The sequence below is a fragment of the Montipora foliosa genome, chromosome 8, assembly GCF_036669935.1.
Source record: "Montipora foliosa isolate CH-2021 chromosome 8, ASM3666993v2, whole genome shotgun sequence".
NCBI lineage: Eukaryota > Metazoa > Cnidaria > Anthozoa > Scleractinia > Acroporidae > Montipora > Montipora foliosa.
Window position 1 is genome coordinate 8,019,797 of NC_090876.1, and position 11,920 is coordinate 8,031,716.

The 11,920-nt window shown below is 39.5% G+C and overlaps 1 protein-coding gene and 1 long non-coding RNA gene across 2 annotated transcripts in view; one reads left to right on the top strand and one right to left on the bottom strand.

The window, feature by feature from the left end:
- LOC137967812 (uncharacterized) overlaps positions 1–3,703 on the top strand; it is a 4,451-nt gene extending 748 nt beyond the window's left edge. Inside the window, exons 2-3 of the long non-coding RNA XR_011116586.1 lie at positions 2,407–2,604; positions 3,571–3,703. This is a non-coding gene — a long non-coding RNA (uncharacterized lncRNA). The remainder of the gene's footprint in view (positions 1–2,406; positions 2,605–3,570) is intronic.
- A 4,083-nt stretch (positions 3,704–7,786) lies between these two features.
- Positions 7,787–9,461, bottom strand: LOC137967922 (histamine H2 receptor-like). The gene has a single exon (XM_068814521.1). It carries the CDS (start codon positions 9,453–9,455, stop codon positions 8,487–8,489), a length of 969 nt encoding a protein of 322 aa, XP_068670622.1. The 5' UTR covers positions 9,456–9,461; the 3' UTR covers positions 7,787–8,486.
- Positions 9,462–11,920: the final 2,459 nt, after the last annotated feature.

The window sequence follows — 11,920 nt, forward strand, 5'->3', positions numbered from 1 at the left end:
TAAAAAAAACTAATCAATTAAACTATAGACATTATATTCTTTCCTCTTTTTTTGACTGATTTGTCTTGGAAAGCATAGATATCTTTAATTCCCTTTCAAATGCAACTTATTTCACGTCAAGTCGGCCGGCATGTAATGGAATAGGTATGGCGGTTATTGCCCAGATCTCCCACAAGTGCATTATATTGTCTAACATGATCCACATCCTTAGTGCTGAATAACCTCGAGGCCAGAGTCAAATTAATCATAGGCAAACGATTTTCGAAGCAATTAAGTTATTTCAAGATCGCGTTTTCCTGTGTCAAGGGCAGCGATATTAATAAATGTAATGAATCCCATTTATTAAACCAACAGAAAAAAGCCCCCGCTTCCGATCTCAAATTTGAGTAGTTACTTTTCCGCAAGAAGGCTTTGAATTCAACCAATTTCCATCGCAAAGCAAACAAACCGGTAAAGGTTTTTATTTGCGTTAAATTCGACTTGTTTGATTGCGTTGCTGACGGAAAAAACACAGATGATGTTTAATGGCGGTACAGTATCGAAACTCAAGAAGCCTGCAAAGTATCTCTAAGCCATGCACCTGCTTATAAAATAAACGTGGAAGCACGTTGTTCTTTTCCAAGCTGATGTTTCATTTCAAGAAAGATTGAAAAGTGGACTGCTCGAATAGGCAGGCGGGAAACCACTTCTCCTTTAATTCGGTCAAGAAAGAAATTCTATCGGCCTCATTTGTCTATTTTTGTTGCTCTTATAATATTGAACCTCTTAAGGATTTGAGTTCAAAATATGTTCATATGAAATACGGAGAGCTAGCTCAATGACAGTTCCTGACAAACCTCCCATAAGAGGGTATAGTTGATTCACTGAGGGGTGTTGGGAAGAGCCTTCCGAGGCATTTAAAAAGAGAACCAACGTCCCCGACAAATATCATATGCTACATTTTCCCTGCGAAAGGCTGGTTTTACAAAGCGTCCGTGACAGGTAGTAAGCTCAAGTAGGCAAGCAGGAAACCATATCTCTTTTAATTCGGTCAAGGAAGAAACAGTTATATCCTCATTCGTTTCGTTTTTGAGGCTTTTGTAATATTGAACCTCTACAGGATTTGATTTCTAAAATGTATTCAAGTGAAATACGGTGCTGTGGAAAAGCCTTCCGAGGCATGTACATTTTCCCTGCGAAGCGTTGGTTATTTGAGGCGTCCTTGAAAAGTAGAAAGTCTTTTTTACTTTGCTTTCAGTTTTTTGAGGAGATGTATTCACAAGAACTTGATCGTATAATCTCAATAGTTCTTCATAGTCTTGTATCTATATCAGTCCTTTTTTCCGATTTTCAGTCGACTTCGTAATCTGTCTAAAATCCAGTTGTAATTGGAAGAATGACCTGTTCAGAAATATTTTTCCTATACGCATGCTGGGGTAACTATTGTTTTTTCTTTAGAATGTTTTAGTTGACTATCGATCAATTTTAACTTGCAACTGAATTAAGTTTTACTTGCCAAAGGCGAGTAACAGTGAAATAATTCGGCACCGTTTCTCGCCACGTAAGAATATCAGCGAATTACTATGAAAATGTCTTCTTTTTTTTTGTCGGGCAATATAAATTATGCTCTCCTTACATTTCATTGTAAGTCATGCTTGGGCCTTTTTTTTACAAAGGTTCTCGGCCGGTCGCCAAAAAGAGCTCTAATTCCGGCGAGTTTTATAGCTAATACTAGTGATCAAAGCTTCGTAGTTAGAAAATTAAATTCTCGAGAACACTGCAAACACCACATGCAACCTTCTGACTGTGACATCTGCCTTCACTAATCCAATTTCATGAAAGAATTAAACGATATTGTTGTGGTCCGGAACTGAAGGTAAAGGAAAGATGCTGTAGTTGTTAAGAATTGTTTTTTTTCGATTTGTTCGAGTCTCGTTTTATTTGCGGTTTACTCGTGTCAATTCCAAAGGTTTTCTCTCTCCCTCTTTCAATTTCAAGTTTAAATTTAGATTCCTTCAAATTTTTTTTTAAATGAAGGTTAAGTTATACAATACACGCGTGTAACAACACGCATGTCTGTGCGCGTCTGCACTACACGCGTGTCTTTCGAGTCTGATCTGTTCTCATGCACTTAGTGAAAAAGGACAGTCACAAATTTAATAAAGTTTGCAAAGTTACATTTCTTGGTATTAATTGACGATACGATTATCTCAAATTCTGGGGTTATGTCAGATTGTTACGCACCATATTGAACCTATTTGTTGTTTCACGACAGGAATCTGAAGCGTACCTGGTGCCTGGTGGGAAATTTCAAATGTTTGAATTATCTTGACAAAGATGGATTTCCTGTTGAATTGAGAGTTCTTTGCATGCCTTACTTGCCTAACGAATTTCACTGACGATTGGTTTTCTTTTGTTTTTGTTTAGAAATTGTGGATAATTTTTTTTCGTCACCATGTCTTTGACGGTCAGAGTTCTCCTCGTTCTAGTCTCCTTGCTCTTCATTCTTCGTGCTTGTGAGCCCAGCCTTTTTAGAGAGCGGTTACTGGGCAGGTCTAAGATGGATCCCGTGTACAGTCATAACACCTTAGATGCCCGAAGCCTTTATCGACGATTTAAACAAAGGTAATACCCCATTTACTCAAATAAACGCCTCGATGTTTGTTATGTGTTTTTTTTCACTTCAGATGGGGCCGTTAACAAAAATCCGTCTCATTTAACTAAGTCCCGAAAGCTGAAAATAAAGTTCGAGGGTTGCGCAATACAGCGACGTAATGCGATTCACATTATTTAAGCATGGACTTAATCGGATCCCTACCAATTGAAAAAAGTGATACCTGAACTTCTTAGGTTCACTGAGGCATATTGGGACTCATTGTGACGTGTATGCAAAGTAAAACGAATCTAATTATGCACCTGTACTGGGCATGCATAGAGGAGGGAGGGGAGGGAGAGGAAATCTCGGACGTGTCTTTGAACGATTTGTGTCGCACTTGTAAGCAAACGTTGACCTCGAGCTGCTGAGTCGAGAGTGCTTAATTCTACAGAGCACCGCGTTGATGCGAGGGCGGCGTTGAATTGAGTTTTTCGGAAGATGAACTTGTCACAAGAAATCGTCACGGGAGGGGAGGGGATGCTGGGTTAATCCATGTTAACGAAAGCTTGCTTGAACTCAAACTGGACAAACCCATTCCTCCCTTCCCAATTTTGCTTGTTTACTCAGCAACGTAAATTCCGAAGAATTTCGATAGAATTTCGCATGAAAGGAAATTGAGTGAAAATAGTACCCACGCCTTTCGTGGCATGATGAAGTTGGCATTTCAATCAACGGTTTCGTTTTTCAAATTTACTGTTTTATGGATCATTTCCATCCACTGTGTCACTTTCTGTCATTAGAGAGATTACGCATCGCCGGTATCTTTACGTGAAACAGCAAACCGCAAACGGCAGAGAGATGCTTGCCAGGAAAGCGTGAAAATTCTGTTTTTCTCTCCCTTTCCAGAGAAGGTTTTTTCGGTATCTGAAGCCAACAGGGAAAAGCCAATAGCAAGATTTCCAGCTAACAAACGGGATTTTTTTTATCTTTTCAAGCCAAAAGAGAGTCCAAGAAGCAAAGAAAAAGAAAGACGATCAACTGGAGAGAAATTCGTCAACACAACCTCAACGCCGACAACACTGCCGCTTTGCTGCTTGTGGAAAATAAACTCATGTGATATTATGTTTGAACTTGGTTTTGTTTTTGCCCTCATTGTTTCTCTATCGACTCAAACGAATGGAACGAACGAACGAAGGAAGGCAGGAATGAATGAATGAGTGAGTGAGTGAGTGAGTGAGTGAGTGAGTGAGTGAGTGAGTGAGTGAGTGAGTGAGTGAGTGAATGAGTGAATGAATGAATGAATGAATGAATGAATGAATGAATGAATGGATGAATGAACTCCTTTTTTAACGAACGTATACACATAATAACTATTACGCACTAATAGACGAGTACACGCTCTTGATTGCATCATGGATAATCATGGCAACATGGCGGGAAATTAAAAGGTTTGTATGGAAATTCAAAGCAAAATATAATGTACATGACTCTACTTTATAGACTTTCGCCTTCATAAACCAAACAAATAAGTTCATGTTCACAACTGAAATGAACTAGACTTGGTATTCCTAAATATTGCTTTTTTTCGTCTCTATGTCTGGTATCACAGGAAATCATTATGGCAGAATTTCTTTTTAACAAAAAAATTTTTACAATAGCCATTCTCTCCAAAAATATTCTGCCGCACCTTTGAGCGCATATCTTTTGTTTTGAAAAATCAAAAAACCAAAATTGCATAACATGAATACTTTTCATCGTTTTGGACTTTCTTACAAACCTTTGAATTTCTCTCCATCTTGCCCTAATTACCCATGATGCACTCAAGAGCGCGAGCTCGTCTATAATGTTGTGGTCCTCTGTCTACTATACATAGAGATTAGGCCTTAAACAAATAACACAAACCATTACATTTTTGGCTAGTTAACAATGTTAACTAAACCGATAGACCATAGACAAGATCACGCTATCGAAACGATAGTGATAGAGCCGATATAGTCTATTTTTCGTCTGACTGTTGGAAAAGATTATTGCGGTCGAATTTGGATATGCCCTTTCTTCACGGAATCGGTGACTTTCCAACAAATGAGTTCTGAGTATTGAAAGTGAATTACGTAATTCACAATGTCTGAAGTTATTGAGCTTTTGAAGGTATCACGATGCCTCATATAAGCAAATCTGGGACTTCACTGCAAAACGATGGCGTCATCAGAGCTTCCTTTATGTTCAAACGCGACTTGCTGCAATAGAAAGCTTAAATATTCTTCTTTTGTGGCGACACCGTTGTCACACCCGTCGTCCACGCGTATGAAGCAACGACGAAGTTCCAAAAGGATGGTCTTAATTGCAGCAACAAATTAAACTAGAATTCGTAAAAATTGACAACAAATTGGATTCTGCAAATGTTTCGGATCATCTTCACTTGCAAGTCGACGTTAAAATGCGAATTTGAACTTACAGTGTTATATACGTAAATAGATTTTCAAATCATCGTTTCAAGTGCCCAAAGACGAGGAAACATTTGTTGCGGAAACAGTGCTTGCCCGAAATGCCTCCTCGACGCGGAAAAGAGGAAAGATTTGCTGATGGAGCAGTGTTTCTGAACAAATTCAAAAACATTTTTGCTTCCCCGACAATTTTTTCCTGGGGACGCAAACGGGGAAACATTTGCTTCCGCAACATTGTTTCCAAAATTTACGGGCGCCTGAACGTTACAACACTGAATGAAAACAAATTAAGGAATAAAGCGCGCGCAAGAGATACAATGACACGAAATCAAAACAATTACCTGAAGTAACATAGACCATAAATGTTTCCGAAATGAAAGGGTTAGCTCCACGTGTTAATGCAAATAAGTGAAAACAATAGATTTTTCTCATTTGCATTAGATTCGGCACATGTGAAATGCGACATTTAAAACTTGCCTTAGTTGTCTGTTAGGACTGGGTTTTTCCCAGTGGATATGAATTGCCTCTTTGTGCAACACAAGTGGAAACGATTTCTTGCCGTCTCTAGAATGGAGCCTGAACATCTCTCAGTACAAAGTCTTCGACATTCCTCGGAATGTTGCAGATGCTAAAAAGCATTCCTGTCTCTTCCAAGGGTGCTCACGTATACGCGTCAAAATGTGTCGCCACTGTGCAACTGGCGCGGGAAAATCCGTAGAATGACGTTTGCCATACCAAGACAACGGGGAGCAGGATTGACGCTGTGGTGAATTTCAAACTTTCCTTTCGTATCTGCTAAAGTAGCGTTCAACTGTATGTCATTAATACATTCTTCTTTCAAAATAATGTTTGCCATCAAATTTGAAAAAAATTGGGGAAAGTTTGAATTTTAGAATCACTTATTTTCACTTTCAAAATTCCCCTGGCGCCGCCATCTTGAATAATTGTGACGTGTTGAGGTTGCTCAATTTTTTTCACACAAAGAGCATTTGTTTTGTAACAATAGGACAACCATAATAGTCGCTACTGACACTAATCCAGAAATCTGTTTTCGTACTTATTAAATCTACTGAAAGTTATATACTTGTGAAATGTTGGAGGCTAGTCTGACGCGGCGTTTCGTTTCGGCCAAGAAACTCTTCACAGACCTTTAGAATTTAAATGCAAACTCTTTGAGCATCGCGCCCAAAGTCCCGTTCGCAAATTCTAGATGTTGACAGTCTGGCCCTCTATCGCAGAAGGATTCCCAACCGTGTAATTAACTCGTGATTACACGGTGGGAATCCTTCTGAGATAGAGAAGCAGACTATGTCGCCGGAAAAGCCGTGAAAATTCTTCGCGGGACGGAAATGAGTGGGGACAGACTGCTGACCGGATGTTTACAGCTCTATCTCCAACCCACCAACGCCGATATAAAATTAAAGTAGTAAAGCTAAAAATAATAAATGAAAAGAAAAAAATAAATGGATATGATGAAATCACTGTCGGTATAAAAATGTAGTGACGATGATACGTTTAGTTATACATTGTCTTTTCGCCACATTGATTGAGATTGTGGCTTTATTAACTAATACCTTTATATTGCTCTTAAGTCGTTTGAAATAGAATAGCAGACATGAATGCACACCATGTACAGATTATTGTTCTTATTCTTCTTCTTATTATTATTAAATCACTTTTTGCCCAAAGGGGAGGATTATGTTTCCAAATGTGCTGTCGGAAGTAGAGTAGAAATGTCAAAGTTAAAAAATCTGATTTGCATAAAATGCTCATCATATAGCTCAGCTCGGTTGAGACGACATTGTTAAAAATGGAAAGTTGTTGGTTTCCAAACTTGAAAAGAAAGGTTCGGGAATGCAGGGGAAGCGTTCTAAAACTAAGTGAATGTGACAGGGATATCACAAATCACTTGCAAACCGCTGGATTATGCAAGAACCGGGCAGAAATCCGTGATTCTTTGCTGTGCAGGTAAATAAATGAAACAATTCGCGTGCCAAGTTTCAAGTTCTCTTGTGAATAACAACTGCGCTGCTGTTGTTGCGGTAAGGAACAGTAATTATCTCATATGCTATTGTTTAATTCTCCTTCCATCCTCAGGTAGGAAATCCATGCTTCCGGTTGAGTCTGTCGTTCCATGTCCGGTCTACGCGTCCGCGTGACAAACTTCATGGCTTCTCGACCAACGCTTTAAACTGCTCAATTTTAGCCCAACGCTTTGTTCTTGATGGTCAGAGGCTTGTATTTTCTTAGTGAATTAATCTTAATGGATGGATTCATTTTATTTACACGTTGGACCACATAGATGGATTTCAGCGGCAACCCTAAAACCAGGAATGAGGAATGCGGAATGCGGAATGCGGAATCACAGTACAATACAGAGAGTAAAAACTATCCTAAACATTCATAAAAGCTAACCTTAGGCCTAATTAGGCCTAAACAAACGTTTTTAGGGCTAATTAGGCCTAAGGTTAGCTTTTATGAATGTTTAGGATAGTTTTTACTCTCTGTATTGTACTGTGATTTCGGATTCCGGATTCCGGATTCCGGATTCCGGATTTTAGGGTTGCCCGGATTTCAGTGCACCACAATGTCACGCGTAATTTAATATCGATTATACTCGTGATGTGTATGCATCTGGATCTGTTGTTTAACATATCTGTATTAACGTCCCACAGCCGTTGTTTTCGATGGGAGAGGACCGATGTTTAGAGCCTATGCTAAATTTGGTCTAGAAAATGGAACGAACGAGGGGGAAACTGGGAAGCGATTAAAATGTAAAAGTACAAAAACTTGTAAGGTAGGCTTTTCCTTCAGTTGAATATTATCAAACTAAACGGCTCTAAAGCTTCATAAATGGATGGCGATTTACAGATAGGATACTTAAAAAATACTGTCGGAGCTTAAACACTATCTCTAAACCGTTTTGGGGAGGGAAACAATTTAAGTCTGAACTTGGTCAATTTTTGAAATATTCTAAATTTTCATCAAATTTGTGGATCACCTGTGTCCAAACTATAATTTTCCCTAAACTAGTTTTCCAATATTTAAGGACTGTAATAATTGCATTAGCTCTCCTGCAACCGTGGTGACCGGGAAAAGAACACTTCGCTAGAAAATGGGAAAAAAAAGTTGTGCTCGTTTTTGCGGATTTTCAAAATGACCGACTGGTAACATAATAAAGCAAGTATTTTCTCCTTGTTCTTAGAAGTCAAATCGGGTCAAATCACAACATCCTTTAGTAATGAGAAGCATAACCCTACTGTCTGGTGGAATCTCATTACAATTGGCTCCCCTTTATCCGAGAAGTGAACACACATATATTGACTATTTGATAGTAAAATTCCTGCGAAAAGGGTGTCATGATCAATGGCGGTTACCATAGCAACGATACGTCAGTAGGCCCTATTAATGGCTGTTTTCGTTCATCCATCAGACAACCTACATCCACACAGAAAATGAAGGGGATGTTAAAAATTTTCATTTCCAACTTTGCTTGACTTTCTCAGAGAACTGCTCGTAAATCCTTTCGATCTAGTAAGTAATTTTGAAACAGCCTCTCTAAAGCCCCTATTCCGCCAACAATAGATACCTGGATTTATTGAAGAATTAAGAAAAACAAGGGTGTCCGACCAAAGATAGATTGTTTTTAAGTCGACGGTGTAACCTACAATTGTATATGCTATCATGACTGCTAATGTGGGTAAATAACATACGAAGAATGCAGATGTCAGCCACGCTACGTTGCGAGCATGCCTGGCTTCTTTGGCCACCCTAAGAAGTTGCACAGGTTGAGTGTGTGCAATTTGTCTTCGATGACGTTGAACAACACGGTGAATACCTATTGAAACAACAAAGAAAGTGGCCAAACTCATAAAGATCGTAATACAACAGACTGCATAGAAGTAAGTGTTATTCAGGCCGTAGAAACGCGATGAAACCAGTGACAACCCGAACAACCACATTAACAGGGAAATGTAAACAACTCTTCTTGAGCTAACCAGAGTCTTATACTTGAAAGGAGAGGAGATAGCGATGCCCCTCTCACAATTCAATGCTGTCAGCGTCAGGAATGACATCCCAGAGCAAAGCCAAGCGCCGGTTGCAAATAAGACGTGTACATAGCAGGAATGCTTCCCTAAAGTTTCTCCAATTTTGTAAAGGACAAATAAAGGTTGTACCATCATCCCAACCAATAGATCAGTTACAACAAGGTTTCCAAGGAACAAGTTCGAGCACGTCCGCAGTGCTGAAGTTCGAAATAGGACGAATATAATCATACTGTTTCCAGTGATTGCCAAAATAGAAAACATTGCATTTACCAAACTGGTCATGACTGTGCTAACGTATAGGGATTTGTCAGTTGATCCAAACGATATCACATCGAGGAAAAAGCAAGTCCTGAATCTGTTTCCAAGTAAGGTTGTATTATTTGACATACTAAGCGTTTGCTCGACACGACGTTTTGTTGTGTAATCATATATGGTGCCTTCCAAGGGAGGTTCTGATGTCGCTTTTTCGCTCATTTTTGGGGTGATGTACCAGCTGATCCAAAGATAACTCGCCATTGGTTTGAAACCCTGATCCCAAACAATAGCTAAAAAAATAGAAAGAATGACATATCATTGTTTTCCGCAAGGGTTGCGAACCAATGGCGAGTAATCTTTGGATCAGCTGCTACACTCCCACCTGTCGCCTATTTGGCTAGAGATAACTGTCGCTGTCGCTTTTTTGCTGCAATACAAATATTCCCTAAACGTGCTTATTTTTGCGTCCTCACGGTAATTTTGTTCAATTTGCATCGATAATCAAATTAGGGAATATAATTATAAAGGCTCGGGAAATTATGTGATTTTGGACAAAACGCGCGTGAAATTATTCCCTAATTTCACGAGAAGACCATTTGATTAGTTACTAATATAATGGGTGACAAATTACGTTCCTAAGACGCCATTTTGCCACTGTAGGAAAAGTTGCCATGGAAACATCGTGATTTCACATGTGAAATCATAAATTATCGCTGAAATTTCGCGCCAAAAATAAGGAGTAATTTGACACCCATGTTATTAAAAAAGTAAGCCCCCGTAAAAGCTTCCTTGTTTTTAATAGAAGATCAACCGCTTTAGTTTCTAATGACTTTAATGGCTAGATAGCCTCCAACGCGGACTCTCTTAGGGATTCATCACGCGTTCCTCCCCCAGGAGCGGCTGCTGAAACTAGCCACATTTCTCTCCCTTTGTTAAGAAACTGTCATCTGAGTGTCACTTGCGGGTTACTTATGAACCAATCAGCGCTGTGTAGATCTCCCCTGGGAGCGTCAATTCGTCAACTTCTTCTTCCTCAGAAACATTAATTTTGCTTCCTCGGTGGGTTATGCATTTGCAGTATCGCGAGTCAAAATGTGAGTGCTTAGTAGGGGTATGGTGTCGTTTCATCTACTCGTAAAATTGAAGGCGCCGTGGAAATATATATATACGAATACAAATATTAACGTACTGCGGGTGTATTTGAACTGCACGGGAACCATTACCTTCAAGCGCAATGAACACCACTAGGATAGTAGCGAAAAGAAAGCTTAAAAAAATCCATTACGTTTAAGCTTGAAATTTTCAGGCTGTTTTCGGTGATGGTAGTCTTTAACAATAGATTTAGTGTTTTTGTGTTGCGAACCGATCGTTTGTACTCAGCGTTTTTTCGATTTGAAAAATAAAGGAGACCTTAAATCAGTTCAACTGAAGGACTACAAAAAATGGGGTTATTCAAACGAAACAGCGAGGAAAGAAATGTAAATATGATATCAATCCTAAGCGAACACCGCAAATAGGTTTGAATCGCACGCGAGCAAAATGCTTCAAACATACGAATTATACCGAACTCATTCTGTGAAGGGCCGCCAACATCTAAGCCAAAGCACCAAATTTATACACCCCAGTTTCTCTTCGATAAGAATTTAAGTCAGTCCAATACACGAAGCCTATCTTATTGTAGTTTTCTCAGGGTCTTAAGTGCACTTCCAGAATCTAGAAGTCCGTTGTAATTGGTCTACGTAAATTCCGTCCGGTTCGTGGGAGAGCATTCTCGTTCCCAGAGCTGCGATCCTTTGGGCCAGCGCCGCAGATCGAGAGCTCTGGCTGGTTCCAATTCAACAGTCCGCGATTCACGGACTTCTGGTCGTTCTGCGCATTCTCGATTTTTTTTCAAAATGGCGGACCAAGCCAAATCGATCTTTTGAATCTCAACTTCGTTCCCAGGCTCTCTCTCTTTTCCTCCCAGAGCCTGAAAACGAAGTTGTTTAAGCGACATCGCATTGAAAGAAAAGAAGTACGAGCGTTTGAAGCTATCTGCGTTAAAGGCCATCCGATCGTGGTAATCGTTCCTCGTTGCAGCATCACCGAAGACCAGATTCGGCCGAACGATTATCTATGGGTAGTTGTCTTCGAGAACAAAGGGAATTTGTTAAAGGAAATGGCTTTAAACAAGTATTGAGTCATTATTCCTGAAGAACAAGCTCTGTCTTCTCACTTCAGATTTTGTGATTGATGAGTCATCCGTTCTAAACAAGAATTTGTTCTTGATAGTTGTTGACGAACGTCACACCGCCGAAACTTGCCAAAACACTCCAACATTCAATTTAACATTTATTCTGCAAATCCGGCAAAAATTTGAGGCCTCTCTCTGCTTAGCTTTACTGTCGCTCTTTTTACCGGGCCTCTTTGGAGTGTCGCCCATTAAATTAAAAGTAAATACAGTGGTTTTTCCGCGGTTTTCTTTCCGAAAACTTGATTGAACTCGACAAGCACATAAATATTTCCACGCCGTTACTGTAGTGATTTGTGTGTTTATTTACATTAGCAATAAAGGTATTTATGCGCGGTTTACGGAATATGCGGGAAAAGAAGATCTT